Consider the following 22,392-nt stretch of genomic DNA (forward strand, 5'->3'; position numbering starts at 1 on the left):
ACTTTTGGATCATGTATATCACATTGAGTTGCCTGGTGTAAGAAATGCGCTATACAAATACATTCATGCCTTGTCTAAAGATATGAAAACTGATACCTGGCAACTACTACAACTTGTATTCGTCCAACCCTCTTTTTAGTGTAAAGTGAAGTAGAACTCTGAGTTCCTTGCCTAAAGTCACCTTGGTCTGTCATCGGGAGCTGGAGTTTCTGGAGTTTGGATCGATTCTCACCTGATGACGGAGACTTTGGGCAGAATCTCCCTCAACTCTTTGTTTATTGTCTAGACCAGTGGTGAGCAGCCAGCTCAGCTCCTCTTGTGAAAGCATGTGTAAAAGAAGCAGGAAAACGGGGGATAATGGGATGATAGAACACATTACACAAGTTTGAAGTTTTTAAAAAAGAGGGAATGATAGGAAAACTGAAGTTGAAAACTTTTAGGGAAAGAGAGTTAAAAGGAAGCCGAAAGAGCAGGAAAGGTGGGAGAATGAGGAAAAGGGGTGGGGGGGGGGGGGTCTGGGATCTGCTGAGACAATGTGAGGCTATGTGGGTGTAGTGAGAGTCACTCAGAGCTGCTCATAACCACAGCTCTATGCCGGTTGGCTACGAGGAGGGAAGCCGACCCAAGTGAGGAGCCGCTAAGGGAGAGCCAGGATGTTGAGGTGCTGGAAGCGTTTAGACAGAGCTCAGGTAAGACTCCTTTGTTTCTATGCAGAGCTCACTTTATTTTAGCATCACCAAAAAGAAGAAACACTGTTTTTGTTCTGGTGGAAACCTCTTTCAGGACGCAGGCACTGATGTTCCCCCACAATTCCATTTTCCTCACAAGTGCTTCTGGCTCAGCCTCTCAGCGTCTCTGCTCCTGGTCCTCGTTGCCCTGGCGTTAACAGGACACCTCGGGGTGTCTCATCCTTACTCTCAGGTACGACTCATGTCTACCTCCTCTAACAGTTCTCATGGTTATTTTTCACTTATGTCTACTTCTCTAGTCTTTGCAGACCGTGAGAATCACAGCTCCAGATCAAAACGGGGCTGTGATGAATCAGTCCGCTGTCGTCGACCTTCAGAATGACCTTGTGACCTTTTCCGTGACCTCAACAGCCAATGAGACATCCACAGTGCTCTTTGATGCAAGACATGTACGTTCAGGTGATACGACATTTGACTTTGTGGGTTTTATCTAGGGTGACAATACGTCCAGGACATGTCTTCATGTCCACGTCCTGCCCGGGCTGTTCGGGGATATTATACAAATTCATGAAAATGTCCAGGTTTCCCAGGGACCTTGAACGGATCTCGGGGAACATGAAATGATCTGTAAGCTAATGAGTTGAAATTTTACTCACACGCGATGGAATCAGATGCCGCACACGTCACACATGAGGAAGAGAAAGAGAACCAAAGTCAAAGAAAGAGGGAGATTAAAATAGACCAAATAACGGTAAATTTAATTGTAAAGGTTATTTATTGAAGTGTATATTTAATGATTATTTACTGTTCTGTAAGCAATGAGTTTTTGTTACAGTTTCATTTTCCAAGAGGGGATGTTTCACATTATTTCAATGATTGAGAGATTTTAAGAAGGTTCATGAGATTTTCTTAATTACTTATTATAATACATAATAAAGAAAATTGACTTGAGTCACCAGTGATTTCACTTTTTTTTTTTTTTTTTTAAAAAAAGTCTATTAATAAAGAAGAACAATAATTTTTGTCGTTACAAGGTAGATTCTAAAAAACATTGAGTACTTTCAGTATACCGAGGTTGGTTCGTGTCCTCTTTTTTGGATATCAAAATATGGTCACCCTAGTGTTATCTTTAGTAAAAACATCTGAGCCCTTCTATGAAACCCATTCATCTACAAAGTTCTCTCCGCTGCTAAAAAAAACAATAAAAGTAAACTTGTATCACAACTACAGACTCTATTATCAAAACCACCACATGATGCTGAGACCCTTTGTTTTGTTGCAGGGTTTAATATGTTACAAACCAGATCACCAGAAGAGCTGCTTTCTACAGAAGATGGATCAGTCAGATTATGACAACGTAAACTCCTTCTTTCTACAGCCGATGCTACAGGTACTGGGCGTAGCACCACATTTTGGGTCCTGGGTACAAACCATGTAGTTGGGCCCCTACTGTAAGTTATGTACACCCTTTTTTTTCCCCCCGGAAACTATACTGGTGTTCTTGCATTCTTATGGAAGCTTTCTTTTTTTTTTCTCACAATAACCTAATGACTCCGCATTCATTGTTTGTATTTTATAAATCTCTTCTACTATATTTTAGTGGTTCATTGAAGAAAGTGTCTATTTGTGTGGTTGCCGTACGGTCAACCCCCGGTGCTAGGTACGGTTACCGAAGTACAAGTACGTAGCGTCTTAGGGTTAGGATTAGGTATAGGGTTAGGTTATAACCCAATATCACAACAATGGTTATGGTGAAGGTTACGGTTAGGTTTAGGGTAAGGTTTAGTCTTTGTCACGTGACCTAAACTGGCCAAATAGGGGCGCTTCGTACTGATAGAATGTCAGTATATTGATACGACAACCGTATGGATAGCCACTGCCTTTATTGAATATTTTAGTTTGTGACATAATTTTGCTACAATTTAGTAGTAAAAAAAAATATCTGGTTAATAAAAGGCAAATATAGAATGATTAGAATCATGGCTACCTGGTCACTCTGGTCACCTACTGGAGCAAAAATAATCTATGTACCCTACATTCTTTGGTTAAATCAAAATAACAAATAAACAGTGTGGTTATTTTGTTTTTCTGACTGAAAACAAAACAAGCAGCGTTTTTCTGTTTTAAAATGAAATCTTGTTCTGTTTGTGTGATATTTGGATATTCATGGGGAAATTAGGACGAGAGCTTCATGTTTTAATCTCACCACACAGAACGACCAACAGACGGACTTTTACTCGCAACGCATGAGTCACATTACTGGTGAATTGAAATGTTATTAATACATAAATAAATCAAAACCAAAAAATTAATGCTACGTAAAACATGCACATGATTGGTGGAACCGGACTTCAGTTCTCGCTCTAATTTCTCCGCAAATATCATAAACACAACAAAAACAGAACGAAAACAAATAACAGAAAAATGCTACTAATCTGGTTTTTCTGTTTTGGTTTTAAATCAGGAAAACAAAATAACCACACTTTATTTGTTATTTTCATTTGGTTTGAAAACGGAATAACCAAAAAACGAAAGGTACACAAATTAAAATGTGGTCGTTTTGAAATCATTTTATTTCCAATTATAATTTGACGAGAAAATAGGAATGTTCCAGCATTTAAATGTGCAAGAGCACACGTAGTCAAAACAATATATTGCCTGAAAAAGATGTGTGTTTTAAAGCTCACCTCTGAAGAATTGAGTCAGCAGTTGCCTTCCCTCATTTCACCTTCTCTCGCTCTCCTCCTTTCTTTGCGCTTTTGGCCTGGTTTTCCTTTCTTGAGGAAAGACATGGTTTCCTGCTGCTGTCTATCTTCCGCTGCTTGTCACATCCACAGTTCAGACTACCTGCAGCACACGTGGATCGTACCATTTACACTGTTTTAAAGAGGATGGTAGCTAGGGGCCTGATGCAGCATTATGAATGGTTTTTAGTGCAAGACTGTGCTTAACAGGGTCGGGGTCAATTACCTGTATAATTGCAATCGCATTAATTGATCATTAATTACAATTACGGCATAATTATAATGAAATTTTCTTGGCATTGTATACTTAAAATTTTAATTGAGTTCAGATAATTAACTTTGTAAATGTAATTGGCATAAAACTGGAGAACCATGTTACAGTTCTATGGCTCACACACATGTAGTTAACAATTATTAAAAAAATCAAGTTTTCCTACTACCTGTGAGTGAATCTTCACACCCATACAGACGGTATAAGGGTCAGAAGGGTTTGGGGTTAGTCGGTTAGAGTTAGGATGTAACACAATGTATTTAAATAGGGATGATACAAAGAGTAACAATACTGTACTAATGTTTTGAGTTCATAGATATTGCTAAATTCCATCTATTGCCCCTATTTGGGCTTTTACATAGGATTTTGTAATCAATGCACTAAAATGTAAATGTAAAGATGCTAAAACTGTAACATACAAACACACTTTGGTCCCATGTGGGCTGTTTTTCAGCGCTATATAAATAAAAGTTAGTAAGATTTAAGTTTTACTGACTTTAGTAATTGAGAAAATAATTGTAATTGACTTTCAGGGGAAAAATAATAATTGTAGTTTAATTGTAAAAATGACGGTCACCGTAATACTGTAGTACAATTGTAATTGAATATGTATCATTGAAAACGTAATTAGAACTGAATAATGTAGTTGACCCTGACCCTGCTTAACAACTAGCCTATTTTCACACAGAGCCCTTTCATTCATATACTGTATAGTATATATATATATAAAACACATTTCTGAAGGGGCCCCCCTGCCTTGGGTAATGGACTTGATTTATATAGTGCTTTATCACCACACTGAAGCAGTCCCAAAGCACTTTACATATCAGCTCATTCACCCAATCACTCTCACATTCACACACCAGTGGGACAGGACTGCCATGCAAGGCGTAGTCGACCACTGCGAGCAACTTAGAGTTCAGTGTCTTGCCTGAGGACACTTTGACACATAGTCAGGTACTGGGATCGAACCCCCAACCTTTCAATCAGAAGACGACCCTCTACGGTCGCCCTTTACCCCACACAGTCTGATGCCCCTGCTCCAGGTAAAGAGCTTTTTTTTTAATCTAGTGAGTAGTTCATGTTTCCTATGAACACTCAGTAATGTGCCACAGGACTTTATGACTTGTTGCTTTCACTCCCAAAGCACTCAAACCAGTGAAGCAGCACCTGCTGGCTTTCAGTGCTTGTGAATGCCTCCCCCAGCAGTGGCGTGTAGAGACGGTGAGGCATTCAGGGCGTGAGGAGTCGTTCTCACTCTCCAACGGTGAATTCCTCAGCAAATCTGATCCCTTCGGCCCCCTCGGCGTGCACAGGATCCTTTCACACACGGCTTTGACGTCCACTCTAAAGTCCTTTACCGGCACAATGGTGACTCTGTCTGAGGGCCTTTCAGCTCTTAGGACGCCTTTGATTAAAGAGCAGACATAGGTGCATAAAAGGATCCCTAATATCTGGATTGGACACTCACTAAAACATTTGTGCATGAAAATCCACGGAAATGGAGAAAAATCTTTGTACCTTCCTGTTGGAAAACAACTCCGACCGTCTAATAACAAGTATCGTCAGCAATTAATCAAAAGCTACACAGGTCAATTACATTTTTCATTTACAATTACGATAACGGTGACCAGCATTTTTTCCAATTACATTTAAAATTAAAATTATTTTCCCCCTGAAAATAAATTACAATTATGTTCTCAATTACTAACATTCAATTACAATTAATCACAATTACTGAGCCCAAAACAAATAACCTTTCTCTTGCGTTAGCTTTCTATTAGCATCTCTTATGATAATAGGTCAGTTAAAATACACAAAAACATTGGTAATAATATTTTTGGTGAAAACATCTGAGCCTATTCTGTATCAGAATACCCCTCAGTTTCAATATACTGTGTGTGTATATATATATATATATACACACACACATATAATTTTAAAATGATCCTAAAGAGAATTGACAGTTAGCGGAAAAAGTTGATAAGGAACATTTTAAAAATTGATACTATGTATGTGCAACTCAGAAAATGCAAGCGATGCTGCAGGTGCTGGCCCGCGTCACACTGCATAACCTTAGCAATAGCATTAGCATAGCATTAGCTAACTAACATTAACCTAGCAATAGCATTAGCCTAGCATTAATACTAACCTAGCATTAACATTAGCCTAGCAATAGCATTAACCTATTATTAACCTAGGATTAACACTAGCAAAGCATTAGCCTAGCAATAACATTTGCCTAGCAATAGGGTTATTCTAGCACTACCACTAATCTAGCATTAGCATTAACCTAGCATTAGAATTAATCTAGCAATATCATTTGCCTTAATATCCTGGCATTACAACAAATCTAGCATTAACCTAGCATTAGCATTTGTCTATAGCTATAGCATTAACATCACAGTAGCATGAGCCTAGCATTAGAACAAATCTAGCAATATAATTTGTCTAGCAATAGCTTTATCCTAGGCTAGCATTACCACAAACCTAGCATTAGCATTTGTCTATAGCTATAGCATTAACATCACAGTAGCATTAGCCTAGCATTAGAATGAATCTATCAATATCATTTGTCTAGCAATAGCATTATCCTAGGCTAGCATTACCACAAACCTAGCATTAGCCTAGCATGAGCATTAACCTAACATTAGCACTAACTTAGCATTCACCAAGCAATAGCTTTAACCTAGTATTAGCACTAACCTGGCCAAGCAAGAGCATTACCCAAGTAATAGCACAAACCTAGCAAAGCTTAACATTAGCAATATGGTTGAAATGTGATGAACGTATTAGCTGGAAACTGGAATGGTTTGATAAAAACTGGAGCATCTCCTCTAGAATAACCAGCTGTCCACTCTAACAATGGGATCAGAGCTAAAAAGTCAATGCAGTTTCACAAAAAATGAATAACTCAAAAGGTTTAAAAGTTACACATTATAAAAGTACGAGCATAAATCTCGTAACTGTAAAAATCGGACAAACTGTGTAGGAATTTAAGAAGGACAGCAATAGTGAGGACGCCTCCTGCATCCTCACTAATTACACCATACTTGTAATTAATTAGAAATTATGCAATTACAATTAAAATTGACCCCAACCCATGGCTACAGCTGAGTTGCTCTTCTCAAAGTTTACAGTAGTTTATTCGTCATCTGGTCCTTAAAGGCAAAAAGAAAAGAGCCAGATTAGTGCTTAGTCATGTTGACCTCTGGCGATTTCAGGCATTAGATTAGATTAGAGACAGAATTCCTCTATTTTTGATATCTACTTATAATCCATATGGTGTATTTGTGTGGTTGTCCTCAGCAGAGCCACGTTCAGCTGTCTGTGAATGAGACTCAGAGACAGACAGAGTTTCTAGGAGTGCTGGTGGACAGTCCAGTGAAAATGTCCTCACTAGAACAACCTCTCCAGGATCTGTGTCAGGACAGTTCCATCCACTGGACCAGAAGAGCTGACGGTGAGTCACTGTATGAGGGTCAATGATGTATAAAGAGTTTCACTGCATGATATTTCATAAGATGGGCCTCATCGGGCAAGGTTTGCATGAATATTATGATAGAAATGAAAAAAGAAATACTTTGAAATGTTATGCAGGATTATAATATAACAAACATTTATGGGGCACTGATTGTAAAGTTGCGCATGCAAAAATAAAACAGCAACTTTTTGCAAAATTTAGCAACAAACCACGTATAAAAAAAGAAATGTGAATTTTGTCATGCTACTTTTGGCCAGATTTACAGCAATATTTATGAAATTTGTGATATATTTTTTCATTGTAAAAAAACAATGTTAATGTTAAATCTAAATATTCAATCTAAATGTCAAATCTAAATAGTAAATCTAAATCTAAATGTTAATTCTAAATGTTAAACGTCAAATCTAAATGTCACGGGTGAAACTAAATATTTAGCGAATATGCAAATTCACCGGAAGTACCAAAATAAAAGCTAATTCCGGTTAGCTAAATATTTAGTTTCAACCATGAAATTTAGATTTAACATTTAAAACTAACATTTAACATTTAGATTTAAGATAAGAATGCAGACTCATTACTGAACTCTAGAACACTCCTCAAAACCCACCTTTTCCTTAACCTTTCTTTTACTTTTATTGTTATTTCTTTATTTTTCTGTATTCTGTAAAGTGGCTATGAGTCCCCAAAAAAGTGCTGCATAAAATGGATGCATTATTATTAAGATTTACATTTAACATTTATATTCAACATTTATATTTAACATTTAGATTTAGATTTAACAATGACATTGTATTTTTACGAGATATAAAATATCGCAAATTTCATAAATATTGCTGTAAATCTGGTCAAAAGTAACATAAAAACATTCCCATGTGTTTTTTAAACGTGGTTTGTTGCTAAATGTTGCAAAAAGTTGTTTATTTTAGCATGAGCAACTTTACAATCTACGCCCCATAAAAGGGCAGAAAATCAATTTTAATAGATTTAAAGTAACTTCATAAAAACATTTTAAACAACACTAGTGGATAGACAGTCACAACACATAATATTGTGATATCATGATATGTTAAATCTAAATCTTAAATGTAAATGTCACCGGTAAAACTAAATATTTAGCTAATATGCAAATTCACTGGAAGTACCAAAATAAAAGCTCATTTGGGTTAAATTGCATTTTAGCTAAATATTTAGTTTCACTCGTGACATTTAGATTTAACATGTAACATTTAGATTTGACATTTAAGATTTACATTTAACATGTAGATTTGACATTTATATTTAGATGTAATATTTAACATTTAGATTTAGATTTAACTTTTATATTAGGATTTCCATTTAGATTTAATATTGACATTGTATTTTTACGAAAAAATTAAATATCACAAATTTCACAAATACTACTGTAAATCTGGTCAAAAGTAAATTCCCATGTTTTTTTTTAAAAACGTGGTTTGTTTGTTTATATTTTAGCATGAGCAACTTTATAAGTGACTTTTATAAAAATCAATTTGAATAGATTTCAAGTAATTTTAAAGATTTTTTCAGAACAGCAGTCGTGGACAGACAGTCACATCATATTTTAACACTTTAAATAATAGAATAAATTACAAATAAAGAATTTAAAAAAAATCAAAGTGAGTGCATATGTGCAAAGTTACTACATATTTTGTATCTTTTTATGCATTTAAACCTTTTTTTAACTGAAAGAAATGCAGAGTATTTAGGCATCAGGTCACATTAACATGAGATGTTTTGGACATAAAAAGCCTCAGATTTAGGGATTTAGTCAGATTTAGTCTCTATAATCTAGTTTGGAGTGTGGAAACCTTGGTGTGAACAAACTCAGTTGTTACAGTAGACTGAATGATAGGTGTAAAAAGCAGTATTTCCAAATGCAGCTCACTCTTGTGAAAGAATGGCAACACGTAAAATGTCAGCATTTCAAAACATTACACAATAAACTGTTGACATTCCAACAAACCACAATAGTTCCATCACACTGTAATCCTAAACGTTAAAAGTAAGGAAATAGTTTAAAGGGGACATATCATGCTAAATCCACTTTTTTAGCCCTTAAATGCATTTTGTTGTATATTTAGAGTGCTTAGAAGTACAGAAAAAATCAAATTAGTCTCTTCAGGTGCTCTGTAGATATCTTTATATTCTGTTTTGCTCATATTTTTCAATCTGTTTCGATTTTTCTATCCTCTATTACGTTTTTTGAACTATTACATCACAGTATTTGCAGCGGAACTGCCAAATTAGTACATCAACTCCAGGTCCAACACTTCGAGCAATCCGCCATTTTTATTTTGTAGTCCAAGCTCAAGGATGTTGAAGTTACGAGAGGATAAGTCAAAATGTTCGATTGTTGGATGTAGTAACCCACACGCTTCATTACACCGTCTCCCAGCATCAGAACCTTTTCGAAGTGCCTGGTTGAGTTTTATTTTTTACGGAAATGTACCCACATCTGTGGGTAAGGTCATTTTTGTGTGCGAAGCACTTCAAGGATGACTGCTTCAGCAACCTCCACCAGTATAAAGAAGGATTTGCCGAAAGACTTTGTCTGATTGAGGGTTAAATTCCTTCTATCTTTGGAGACGACGAACAGAGGACTTCGGTAAGCTCTAAATAACGCTAAAAAGTGTGATGACAAGACGTCCCTGTCATTGTTTTGTTAGCATTAGCAGTTGCACCGTCTTCAGACTTCATATGTTAGCGCTGTGTGCTCGTTTTAGATCCTTGATGATATGGCCTATGTGATTTAATTTAAGTCTAAAGTTTTCATTAGTCATTTCATTTTTCTGTTTTTGTCTTTGAAAAGACTGTATTAAAATGCATTTCGTGACGTTAGCTTGGCGCTAGCGTTAGCTCGGTGCTTGTGTTAGCTCACTTGTTAGGGTTCTGCAGGTTCATCATCTTCATTTTCATCTCGCTCCGCTGGGTCCGACTCTGGCTGGAACATGTAAAGCTGGATGGACAAGTCTTCTGTTGTTTACATTTTGTAAATAACCTCTGAATAAAAAGTTTATGCGCCGCTACATAGCCGTATCTCTTCTAGCAAACAACAAAAATGGCCGAGCAGGGTGGAGTTGAACCGAGTGTCACCTGAAGAGGGGGCGGGGTATGGAGTGTCTCATTTGCATTTAAAGAGACAGCACCAAAACGAGTTGCTCTCAGAAGCGCATCAGAAAAGAGGTAGAAAAGGGGCCTGTGGAGCTATAATGAGGAATTCAGACCCAAGCAGTGCAGTTCTGCTTCATATAGACCACAACTGTATGATTTATATGTAAAAAAGAGGGATTTAAAACTATGATATGTCCCCTTTAAGTCGTGAAAACTCAAAATATTAGAAAAAGTTCTACTAACTTAATTATGCCGACTTGGTGAAACGTGTTCTTCCTTTTTGAGTAATGACAGCTGATCACTTTTGTTCAGTTTTTATTATTTTGTTTATAAGTATGCATTACTTAAGAACAAATTAATAGAATTAAGTAATTACATGATAAAGGAGGAGGCTGTGAATCAGTGGTTCGAATCCCGCTCTGTCCCAGTTCTTGGGCAAGGCACTTTAACCATTATATCGTGTATGAATGGATACACAGAGAGAATGGCATGAATTACCAGCTTTATATAAGGTCAGATAGTTGAAATGTTGTAAAGCACAGTGAAATTAACAATAAATATAGGAATGAATATATAAATGATAAATAATTCAAAAATGCTCAAAAGTATAGCGCCAATTAATATTTTTAATTCAAACTATTATAAGTGTTACTTGTAGTGCTTTTTAAAGTATCAGCACAGATATTATTTTAACTAAACAAAAACAGTTCAGAGTTTTCTGAGTCACGTAGCAGCTGAAAAGTAGAGAACAGAGCTGAAACCTAACTCTGATTTATGATGCACTGACCTTTTCACTGCTGTAAATGACAAGCTGAAAAATCCCCTCAGCAGTCACTCAACAAGTCTCAGTGTACTAGTGGTGAAAGTAACTGATTACAAGTACTTTTTTTTTTAGTATATTTATAAATCAGTAATTTCACTTGTACTTAAAGGGGCTGTATTGTAAAAAAAAAAATCACATCATAATGCTTTTGCTACAGTGGCAAAAGTCAGCTCCAAACGGGCGGATTTTTCTCGCATGTGACATCACATCGCAAAAACTCCTCCTCCTGACAATCCTGGCTCCTCCTACCCTATGTAAGAATGTGAGCTCCTCCCTCTCAAACTACCTCACAGCTGAAACAAACACTGTAGTTTAATATAGAATATATATTGTACTTTGTCATATATGTAAAGCTACATACACAAAATGCGTTCTTTGCATTTAAACCCTCCCCGAGGAGCAGTGGGCAGCCATAGTGTAGCACCCAGGGAACAGTTCCATTTTTAGAATCCGTTATATCGCATCGTATCGCCTTTGACATGATCTGACGTGTTAGTAACCAAATGCAAAGCAGCAGTTAGACAAAACAAATGATTATCACCTTAAATGCACTATTCCTGTAGTTAGTAGAGATGAGGAAGAGAAGAACATGACTTAGCAGCGTGTTTGAAACAGCTGACTGATTCCTGATGTGATAAACACAGATCCTGAAGTGTTGAGACGGACTCACAATCACAATAGCCGCTTAAATATCCATGTGTGTTGGGCGACCGTGGCTCAGGTGGTAGAGGGTCGTCTTCTGATGGAGAGGTTGGGGGTTCGATCCCAGTACCTGACTATGTGTCGAAGTGTCCTTGGGCAAGACACTGAACCCTAAGTTGCTCCCAGTGGTCGACTAGCGCCTCGCATGGCAGTCCTGTCCCACTGGTGTGTGAATGAGAGAGTGATTGGGTGAATGAGCTGATATGTAAAGCGCTTTGAGACTGCTTCAGTGTGGTGATAAAGCGCTTTATAAAATCAAGTCCATTTAACATGTGTTTTACTGTAATGTGCAGTTTTTTGGCTGAAAACAATAACAACAGTGCGTGGATAGCAAAAGAAAATCGCTACTGATCTCCCTCGCAAGAGCGAGCCCATTCATGCATATGCGAGTTTCGGAAATCAAACCTCAAATACTATGTTGTTGGTGTTCTTAGAACAAAAAGAGATATCAATTGCATGTACATTTTAAAAGAAGTAATTTCTTACATTTCTCAACCAAACGTTACTGAGTAAATCATTACTTTTTGTTTTAAAATATTCAATGGACATTGTGAAACTACAAAAAATGAAATGACCAGACAAACATTCAGATGCATCACATCATAGCCGACCAATCAGAATAAACGTAATGTACTGCACCAAAACAGCTTTGAATGCCTGATATTTTCTCAGTTTTTAGAGTTCATAAATGTAGCTATACTTAGAGCCTGTTTTTTTTTTTTTTTCATTGAATTTATTGGTGTTATTTTATTTTTAAAATAATTGTACATTTTGACAAACCTTTTATTTTATACAGATGCCTTTGTGGAAAATAAGTTCCAATTGTGCAAGATTTGGTCTCTTCCTTTTTAAGTTCATACATGAGATATTTAATGTATGCATGGGAACCATGGCAACGATTTATTACCGAAAATAAACGTGTGGGGGTGAAAGTAACTAGTAACTTTTACTTTGAGTTCTATTAAATTGATCTACTTTCTACTTGTACTTGACTATTTTATGTATGATTTACTTGTACTTCTACTTCTTTACACACTTTTTTTTTTGCAAATCAGAGCAAATAAATGTATAAAAATACATGTGAAATGATTGAATAAATGTTTTTGTGTGTTTTTCTCAGGTCCTGGCAGACAGAGGTTGGTCTACTTTTGCATCGACATCTGCTTCCCCAGCAACATCTGCGTCTCAGTGTGTTTCTACTACCTGCCTGAGTGAATATGTCACTCTCATACTACTATTACTACTAATAATACTATTACTTATCCCTCTGGAAAAAGTTGCCTCTTGTTCTAAGGAAAAAAAACAACAAAAGCCAACGTTCCGGATCCGTAGACAGGTTGTCCCGGTTATTGCCCCTCCCTTCATGTGTAACACACTTAAGAGATGACAGAAGATAATTCCAGTTTTCCTTGATAATATTTCCTGCTGTTACAGTGTGATCATGTGTTAGGATGCTCTGTCCAATAAAAATTCAGGTACTGTGGTTTCATATTCAATGTTTTTTTTTTTTCACGAGTAAAGGCTTGTAATCAGAGAAATGTTTATTTTCAACACATTTGATATAATCAATACATTTCAGTGAATCTAAAATCAAGTGAGTTTTATATCACACACACACACACACATTCTCATTCATTGTTCTGGTCCTTTGGGTGAAATAAATATGATTTAAGAAACATTGTTGCAGTTTCTTAAAAGAAAGGATGGCTGTTATAGATTCTGTGTGATTGTGAATTAATAACAGGTTTTAAAAAACAGCAAATGGTATCTTTCACAAACCTGTCCATGTGCAGAATAATTCATCTGTGTTTCAAAGTAGAGCATTGCTGTGAAGATGTACTAATCCCCATGGATAATCCTTGTGTTGGTGCTCAGCCCAGTACGCTGTCATTAAAGGCCAGACACACCACAGCCTTCTGGTGCCCGCTGTATTCCCTCTTGATCTCACCCGTCTCCACACACCACAGACGAGCCAAGTTATCAGAGGAGGCTGCAACGAAAAGGTCAAGACGTTAATGCTTCTTCAAAGTGGATCCTGATCCTGCATCAATATTAAACCTTGATATATATGTTCAGAGAACTATACTTGAAGTTTTATACATAAAGGTTGACATTATGCTGTCATTATTATGACACGACAACGGTCATTATCACGAATAAGGTGTCATGAAGGCAGTCATTAAGTGTCATTTGTTAGCCTAACCCCATCAGATCCAACCACCTAACCCAAAAAATGCAAACATAGCTCCAAATGTGTCATGATATAGTGAACAACACTTAATGACAGCCTTCATGACACGTTATTCATGCTAATGACAGCGTAAAACTTCAAGTATTACCGAGCATTTCTTCCCAATTTAAAAATATTAAAAGTTCTGTTTGAATGCAAGCTTAAAAAATCTCTAACGACAGAATACTGCGTTTGTACGCCATCATAACGCCTCCTCCGATATCAAATAGAAACCAGTAACTAGGGGTGTGCATTGCCATGAATCTGACGTTAGGATACGCATGTCACGATACAATATATCCCTATAAAATCTATCTATAAAGCAGCTATAAACCTGCGGTTGAGGGACAGACAGAGCTGAGACTTTCAACATGGCTGCAGCTTAGTTCAAAGGTGTGCAACGTTGGATTTGTTTGGACTGCAATAGTACTGTTGATGAATTATTTCATAAAATTGTCCACTGCCACCGGAGCGGAGCCACTAGAGTCACGTGCGCCACAGAGCCAATCGCTAGAGAGCCCACCCCCACTTCCTAGTTTTGAGCGGAGTAGCGATCCGCTGTGTGTGTGTGTGTCTTGCGGGCGCGTGTGCAGTGGGTTGGGCAGAGGCTCTGTGTCGGGATAGCAGACTTGAGACAGGGGTATTCGCGGAACGGTGCTTCACGGCCGCCACGTGGCGACCTGGTCGCAGAGCGCCAACACGCAGTGGCTTCACTTCTTGCTCGCTGTGAGTGAATCACACGCATGCGTGTGTGAATGGGGGTGGATCCATTCTAAATTAATGCGCACCAGTCCAACGAATGCGTAAAAAAATGCATACCCTGCGCCTGCACTTCTATACGTCTGATCTACATTTTCCATAGACTTTGAATGGGTACACGGGCACAATGCTCAAGTCACGTCCGCATGTGTGTTTCGAGACGTGTTAACGCGCTAACAAGTTCAACACGTTAACGCTTTAATGTGCATACACATACACATTAAAGCGTATGCACACCTATGCCACACCTGGATGTGCACCTAACAAACATAAATATATCAGTCACACGTAGACGCAGGTATGGCATGAGTGAAGCTATAGCGATCAGGTGACCTTCACTATCAATCACAGTCTACGTGACATGTAGAAAAAACATTAGGCGTGCAGGCGTGTACACGTGTGCAGGTATGCAAGTGTGTGTGTGAGTGTTGAGTGTATAACGGACCACCATTTAGTCCGGTTACAGTCAGTGTCACGACACCCATCCCTAGAGTGGTAGTGACTGTAGTGTTACACTCTGAGTCAGATCGTTGCTGTGATTGGACAGGATACAACACTTACACACTGACTTACACATGTGTACGCGCCTGCATGCGTAAGCGCCTAACATTTTTTTCAAGTGTTTACATGTCACGCAGACGGTGATCAATAGTGAAGGTCACCTGATGCTATAGCTTCACTCACGCCACACCTGCCACTTACCTAATTTAACTACTTCAATTAGGTAAGTTTAGTGAAAGTTAGGCAGGCAGGTACACATGCGACGCTGTAATCTCCTCCTCTGTCACAAGAGGGAGCACGTAACCAGGCTGCAATCAACACGCTTAATTTAGCGTGTTGATATCGTCGTGCGTAGGACAGCTTCTGTCTGACTGAGAATGTTTGGTTAGGTGAAGCCCGCTAACAGAGAAAAATCCAGGACATAATTATCTAGCTTCGTAGTGTAGGCCCCCTAGTGACCGGGAGTTTACCATGCTATGCATATTGAAAGTTTGTTGGGTTTTTTTTGCTAAAAACATGATTTAAAAAATTGATTTGGACATTTTTTGTATTAATATCATAATCGTGCTGTGACATATTGTGATATGTCAAACCGATATATAACCTTACCTGTAACAATATACTGGGAGTCCCCAGAAAAAGCGCAGTCCCACATCCATCCCCTGGACGTCTCTCCTGGATTATTGCTCTTTATGCTGAGCTCAGTCATCAGTGAGAAATTGGACGTCCTCCAGATTTTACAGGTCTGATCTGCTGAGCAGGTGGCCAGTAAACTGAAGATAAAAGACAAACACAAAATAAGAAACACAAATGGTGCCACCTAAAAAGTGATGGGAGTGATGGGGTGCTCACGTGGAATCAGGACTGAACTTGCAGCGGAGTGAATAGCGTTTGTGTGCTGGGATCTTTGTTTTCGGAATGAGCTGAGTCACCTCGTCTCCAATGCCTCCAGCAGCGTTCCACACATAACAGTTTCCCTTTGTGGGGAAAGAAAGCGGAAGAAGAAGCACCAAAACATGAGATTAACCGTATCTGTATCCGGTCTGTGGGGGAACCCACCGAGCTGTTGACCGCTGCCATGTAACTGGCATCAGGGTCGATGTGGACGGAGTTGATGGAGACCTCCGGCTCAGGAATCAGCTGCTCGTTGTGATCCGTCTTCAGGTCCCAGACGTGGATCACTCCGCTCTGGTCTCCAACGATCAGCTCCGCCTGAACATTTTTGTTAAAACACACGTGTAATTACCCAGAGAACACTGCTGCTCTAAATGTACAGATGCAGTCATGCTTCCTCTCACCTGGTTGGGATGCAGGCACACACAGTTAATAGGAGCGTTTACTTGGAAGATCCGCTGACACTGCAGATTTCTTGATCTATAACAATCATATTCAGTGTTAAACTTTGACAATAACAGAGGTACGGTGCACATTTTAGGACAAGGGTTCTCAACTGCTCTCACCCTGGGACCCACATTTTGCCACGGTCATTACATTTTTATTAAAAAAAATTCAAAAATAGCTGTACGAAACACACATATGTAATGTTTTTTTTTTTTTTAAACATTGAAAATCTATATATTTTCCTGTGCAACATGCATTTCACAGCATGCCTGTCAAAGGAAAAGTTTCTTTCAAAATAAAAGACAAGTCTGAGGAGAAAATCCCCTTACGTATTATTTTCTTTGCAATAAGGTAATCTTATATGTGCTGTACAGTATATGTTATTGTTCATGTAATATAACTGTTGCATGAATACCATAATTTACAGTTGTTGTTCTTCATTCCATACTGTGGTAAATTGTAAACAAAATATTCAAATTAATAACAAAAGAAAAAAAAAGAAAAGAAAAATAAATAAAAGACAAGTCCAACATGAGAGTGAGAGACATTTTGACCAGCTGTCCATGACCCACCCAATACAGGTCCGCAAACCACTTTTGGGTCCCGACCCACCAGTTGAGAATCAGTTTTAGGACATCCTCTGGTCTCAGAGTCAGGTATCAGGAAAGCCTCTGTCAAATGAAACGGCTTCAGGCTTCAGAATAAAAGTCATCAGACTCAGTGGCCTAAAGGCCGTAAAACATGACACAGCATTTTATTTTGAAGGAACCGGAAGTTTGAATATTTCATATAAGTAAAAGAAAGTTCAAAAGCCTTTCTCTCTTTTTATTTTTCAAAAGTTAAGATATATCAACACTTTATTTGAATAATAAATACAAAGTTGATATATCTTAACCTATAAAATAAATAAATAAAAAATAACTGCACATATTGATGACATCACGTGTACTTTATGTGTGTATTATAGTCCGAGGTGGTTTTATTTGAGGTTGTATAGTCTGATGACTTTTATTTTGAAGCCTGAAGCCGTTTCATCTGGCGGCATTTGGTCTGACATATGACAGAGGTCCTAAAACGTGCACCGTACAGAGGTGAGGAGTAGAGCTGGGCAATATGGACCAAAACTCATCTCAATATTTTTTCTCAAAATGCAGATATACAATAATAAATCTTGATATTTTGGACTCAATAAAGTCTGACCAGAAAGACCATTCTGGGTGAAATTTGCTCAACAGACTTATTTATTAACAAACAGCAGCACAATGTGTGCCACCTTTGACTTTTTCTACTGTAAGGGACAGCACGTGTGAGTGAGTTCTGTAGTGTGGCTTGTTTAGGGGAAGATCTGGGTTAGATTCTGGGCACTCATGAATCCATTTAACTGGTTCTGCTGGAGATTTTTTCCCGTTAAAGGGGAATTTTTTCCTCCCCACTGTAGCTGATGCAGGTATTCCTACATTGTTCACCGGATTAGGATGTAAATATCCTCGAATTAAAGCTGAAAGTCTGTAGTTAAAGCACATCTTGTTTGTGTCATTTCAAATCCACTGTGGTGCTGTTTAGAGCCAAAAAAGGTGAGAATTATGTTGATGTCCCATTATTTATGGTTGTGAATTTGTATATAGGACAAATTACAACAATAGTCATCTCAAAGCACTATAAAAAATTCTTAAAGGGATCCTCCACTGTTTTTACAAAAACACATTATTTTGCACCATATTCATTTTTATTACCTTTTAAAACTGGGACTACTTTACCCTGTGCACCGCCATGTTGAAATAACATCATCAGTGATGTGATCAGCCCCATTTAGTCCATTGAGTTCTATAGGAGTTTAAGCATTTAGGATCATTTAGCAGCTTTTTCAGCCAAAATGACAACGACTTTCAGCTTTAATTTGAGGATATTTACATCCTAATCTGGTAAACAATGTAGGAATTACAACAGTTTGTAATGATACCGATTAAAAAAAGGAAAAAAACAACACCAAAATCCCACCTACGTTGCAGAAACTGAACGTAGGGGGCGCCATTGCTCCATAGGGGAGAAAAATGACACCGTCGGGGGGCCCCTACGCTCAACAGCGCTGGCGAGAACCCTGTCGATATATCGCCCAGCCCTAGTAAGGAGTTGTTTTTCATCCAGGCGTTACCTGAGGTCCCATATTCGGGCCATGCAGTCCTCTCCTCCCGTGTACATCCAGCGGCCGTCTTCATGGAAACCTACAGACGTGATGTTCTTGCTGACGCCGTCGTAGTTCATGACTGGGTTTGGGTTGTTGGAGTTCAGGTCATACATGCGGATGTGTTGATAACCTTTGAAGCAAAGCATTAATACAGAATAGAATATTACTCATTATGACTAATCTGAATGAAAGGCTCTTCTTCACTGACCTGCTGCAGCGATCATGCTCCTGTCTGGTGTGACCTCCAGTGAGTTCACTTGCTGGTAATAAAGGTTAAGAAAATGTCCAGTATTTATCAATATATATAACAATATCTGATAATTAAACCATTTGTGATTTGCTAAAAACAAGAAATCTAGATTTGTGATGCAAATTCAGCAAAGAATATAGTAAGAATACAGGAAACATCTGATATCTCAGTAAATAAGAGCATCACATGGACTGATTAGACACATCAAATAAGCAAAAATACAAATTTTATGTACAAACATGTCCTACAAAAGCAGCAATATTGTGATTCGAGATATATCGAGTTTTCTATTTTGTCGGTAGAGAAAATTACATTATCAATATATACAATAATTTTTATGGCTGATTTTTATTTTGAAAACGTTGCTTTCACTACGTCTCAGAACAGCATGAAAAGCTCAGTTAGATGGATTTATGAGTGCGTCCTAACCCAGACTTTCCTCTAAACAAGCCATACTACAGAACTCACTCACACATGCTGTCCCTTAGAGGAGAAAAAGACAAAAGTGGCACATTTTGTGCAGCTGTTTGTTAATAAATAAGCCTGTGTGCTATTTTGCATCAGCAAATTTAATAATTTAATTTGAATAAAAATTTATCAAGAATTATATCGTATATTGTCATTTTGAGAAAAAATATTGAGATATGAGTTGTGGTCCATATCGCCCAGCCCTCTGTTTATTTATATATATATATATATATATATATATATATATATATATATATATATATATATATATATATTGTTAATGATTCTTGTTGTACGTGTACTTCGGTAACCGTACCAATAGCACCGGGGGTTGTCCGTACGGCAACCGTACAAATAGTCACTTTCTAAAAAAAAAAATGCAATATAGGGTATTAATAACATAACCCTTCAGGTATGACCTACTTAAGTACAATTTCAATTTAGTAAAAATACTTCTACTTGAGTAGGATATATCAGTGCTGCTAGGGCTGGGCGAAAAAAAAAAATAATTTCATCAATTTAGCAAATTCGAGTTTAAAAAATTATGTATATATAATTTTTTTTTTTTTTTTTTAAATTAAATTTTTTTTTTCTTCTTCCCATCACAGTGTTTTCGGACTTTTTTGCATTCCGTCCTTGCGGGTTACTGTAGCGTGATGTGAGCCAGTCCCCTCTTTGTTTACATGTGTTTACCCTTTGAGTAGGCTGTATGTGCGCCACAGGCATGTTAAATGTTTTATTTACACTATGCTGAGATGCTACGGGAAGAGTTTATTCTTATTTTTTTTAATTGTAATGTTATATGTTATAATATGAGTAATTATCTGATTTCTTAATCAGAAAATTTAAGCTACTGTGAAGGCGCTGTTGCACTTTTGCTTAAAAACCTGGGTTAAAACTTGAAATTGTTGAATAACAGAGCCTCAGTTACTTTTTATTTTAGGATTGTTCTATGCATTTTAACTCTTGAGGACAATCACAGCAATAAAGCTGCACTTTTGACAATATATCTGACGTCTGCAGTCATTTTAAGTGCATTGAAAAAAAAATTGAAAATCGGAGATGTAGTTTTTTTTTTTTGTTAAGGCAAAACCGCCCAGCCCTAAGTACTCTTTACACATCTGCTGGTTTCCAACAATCATTAAAGGCTGTATGGAGCATTCTTTAAAGTCCTAATGGTGAATCATCATCAGTGTGTGGGTGGATACAGAGTCCTGGTGCTGAACAGTCCTGGTACAGATCCCACTGTGAGCCTGCCAGAACCGGACCGTGTGGTCGTATCCAGCCGTGGCCAGAATCACCGGGTCACTGCCCACCGTTCCCTGGTTCACGTTCATGATGAACTCCTGACAAACACCGTCAGAAACACACGGTTCTCCATTAAAACAAACATAGGCTTTCTCTCTCACTCACTCACTTTGTGTTCTGAGCTTTTAAATTAGCATTAGCACACTGTGCTAGCTAGCAGCAACAAAAAAAACACAATAACATCAACTCTTTACTGAGCATTTAACATTCACAAAACACAACAAACCAATGCTGTGCAAATCAATAAGTAAAGTGAAATAATGTGATGTGTTTTACCTTGAAGAGTTCAAAACAAACCAGTCCGTCACTGAAATGTGTCCGTGAGAAACATTTCTGTGGAAATGATTCCGCTTTAAACATTAGCGCCACCTGCTGGTTAATGTTATTATTTTATGATTAATTTATTGAATGTGTGAATTATTAAGAGTTTTATGAGATCTTCACATGCTTTAAAACAGTGAATCTCAGCTGGTCAAAAAAATAATCACTTGATGTCTCTCATGTTGGACTTGTCTTTTATTTTGAAAGAAACTTTTATTTTGACAGGCATGCTGTGAAATGCATGTGCACAGGAAAATATATAGACAATGTTTAAAAAAAAAAAAAAAAAAAGATTACATGTGTTTTTTCTATGGAATCGTAGAGCTGCCAAAAATATATAATTATATGAAATATATATAATAATGATCACTATATTGTAGGATATATACATATATATACTATATAGTCCGTAGCAGAGTAATATGTAAAAATGACATCTGTAAGTGGATGGTGGCTATGTACCAGCAGTGCCCCTAATGAGTAATTAACATCAAAGGATGAAAAGAAGAAAAATAAGTAAACTTGTGTTTTAATTACTTATATTATTGTTTTTTTTTTTTAATCAAATACAAATTTCATTATATCATTTATTATTGTTTCACAGGAGTCCAGAAACATGACAATAACCAATCCGCTCTCTGCCTTCACTCAGAACTACATTTAGTAAATGTTGTAAAATATTAAGCTCTGAAAATCTCTGCTTTTTTTTTAATCTTCAAAACCCGAGTCACCCAGTTTGGACATGAATTTATGTTTCCTTTGCGTCTTTGCTGGAAAAAAAAAAAAAAAAAAAAAAAAAAAAACACGCCCAGTCCCAGCGTGTCCTCTGGAAAACAATCCCTATACGCGAGACGTCTTCCGTCTCTATGGGGTTGGTTTGGTTTGGTGACGTCACTTTTATTTTCCCGGGGTCTCCCCCGCTCGCGCGGCTCACCTCTGCCGTCGCCACAGGCAACCACACCTATACTATAGCCTGCACGTGACCCTTTAAAAAGAAATAATAATTAGGCTGAACCTTAAACCATATGTCACACATCTGGTAGACTCCCCCATAATCCCCAATTAAGTATGGAGCACCGATTGTAAGGTTGCACATGCAAAATAAACAGCAAATTTTCGAAACATTTAGCAACAATCAATGTTTCTTTTGTTACTTCTGACCAGATTTACAGATTTGTGAAATTTAA

General features: G+C 37.5%; 2 protein-coding genes across 3 annotated transcripts; one reads left to right on the forward strand and one right to left on the reverse strand.

The window, feature by feature from the left end:
- The first annotated feature begins 553 nt into the window (after window positions 1-553).
- Window positions 554-13,310, forward strand: bricd5 (BRICHOS domain containing 5). Of its 2 annotated transcripts, none has more exons than XM_028476220.1 (6): window positions 554-689; window positions 784-921; window positions 989-1,138; window positions 1,972-2,079; window positions 7,014-7,167; window positions 12,963-13,310. In XM_028476220.1, the coding sequence occupies exons 1-6, from the start codon at window positions 654-656 to the stop codon at window positions 13,055-13,057; spliced, it is 681 nt and encodes a 226-aa protein (XP_028332021.1). In that variant the 5' UTR covers window positions 554-653; the 3' UTR covers window positions 13,058-13,310. The 2 variants fall into 2 exon arrangements, with proteins under 2 accessions (XP_028332021.1, XP_028332022.1); XM_028476221.1 differs by having other exon boundaries at window positions 7,017-7,167.
- A 55-nt stretch (window positions 13,311-13,365) lies between these two features.
- Window positions 13,366-21,259, reverse strand: mlst8 (MTOR associated protein, LST8 homolog (S. cerevisiae)). Its single transcript, XM_028476219.1, has 9 exons — window positions 21,161-21,259; window positions 20,785-20,922; window positions 19,067-19,118; window positions 18,826-18,988; window positions 16,631-16,706; window positions 16,392-16,544; window positions 16,185-16,309; window positions 15,942-16,105; window positions 13,366-13,832 (listed from the first exon to the last, which is right to left on the reverse strand). The coding sequence occupies exons 1-9, from the start codon at window positions 21,242-21,244 to the stop codon at window positions 13,714-13,716; spliced, it is 1,074 nt and encodes a 357-aa protein (XP_028332020.1). The 5' UTR covers window positions 21,245-21,259; the 3' UTR covers window positions 13,366-13,713.
- Between the last annotated feature and the right edge of the window lie 1,133 nt (window positions 21,260-22,392).

This window comes from Gouania willdenowi, chromosome 19, assembly GCF_900634775.1.
Source record: "Gouania willdenowi chromosome 19, fGouWil2.1, whole genome shotgun sequence".
NCBI classification, from domain to species: domain Eukaryota; kingdom Metazoa; phylum Chordata; class Actinopteri; order Blenniiformes; family Gobiesocidae; genus Gouania; species Gouania willdenowi.

Excerpts from the sequence above, each read along its gene's own strand:
- mlst8 (XM_028476219.1), bottom strand. The coding sequence starts at position 21,244 with ATGTTTAAAGCGGAATCATTTCCACAGAAATGTTTCTCACGGACACAT. Across the intron at positions 20,923-21,160 it reads TTTGTTTTGAACTCTTCAAG|GAGTTCATCATGAACGTGAA; the intron begins GTAAAACACATC and ends GGTGTTTGTCAG. Across the intron at positions 18,989-19,066 it reads GAGCATGATCGCTGCAGCAG|GTTATCAACACATCCGCATG; the intron begins GTCAGTGAAGAA and ends TTTGCTTCAAAG.
- bricd5 (XM_028476220.1), top strand. The coding sequence starts at position 654 with ATGTTGAGGTGCTGGAAGCGTTTAGACAGAGCTCAG. Across the intron at positions 1,139-1,971 it reads TGCTCTTTGATGCAAGACAT|GGTTTAATATGTTACAAACC; the intron begins GTACGTTCAGGT and ends GTTTTGTTGCAG. Across the intron at positions 2,080-7,013 it reads TTCTACAGCCGATGCTACAG|CAGAGCCACGTTCAGCTGTC; the intron begins GTACTGGGCGTA and ends GGTTGTCCTCAG.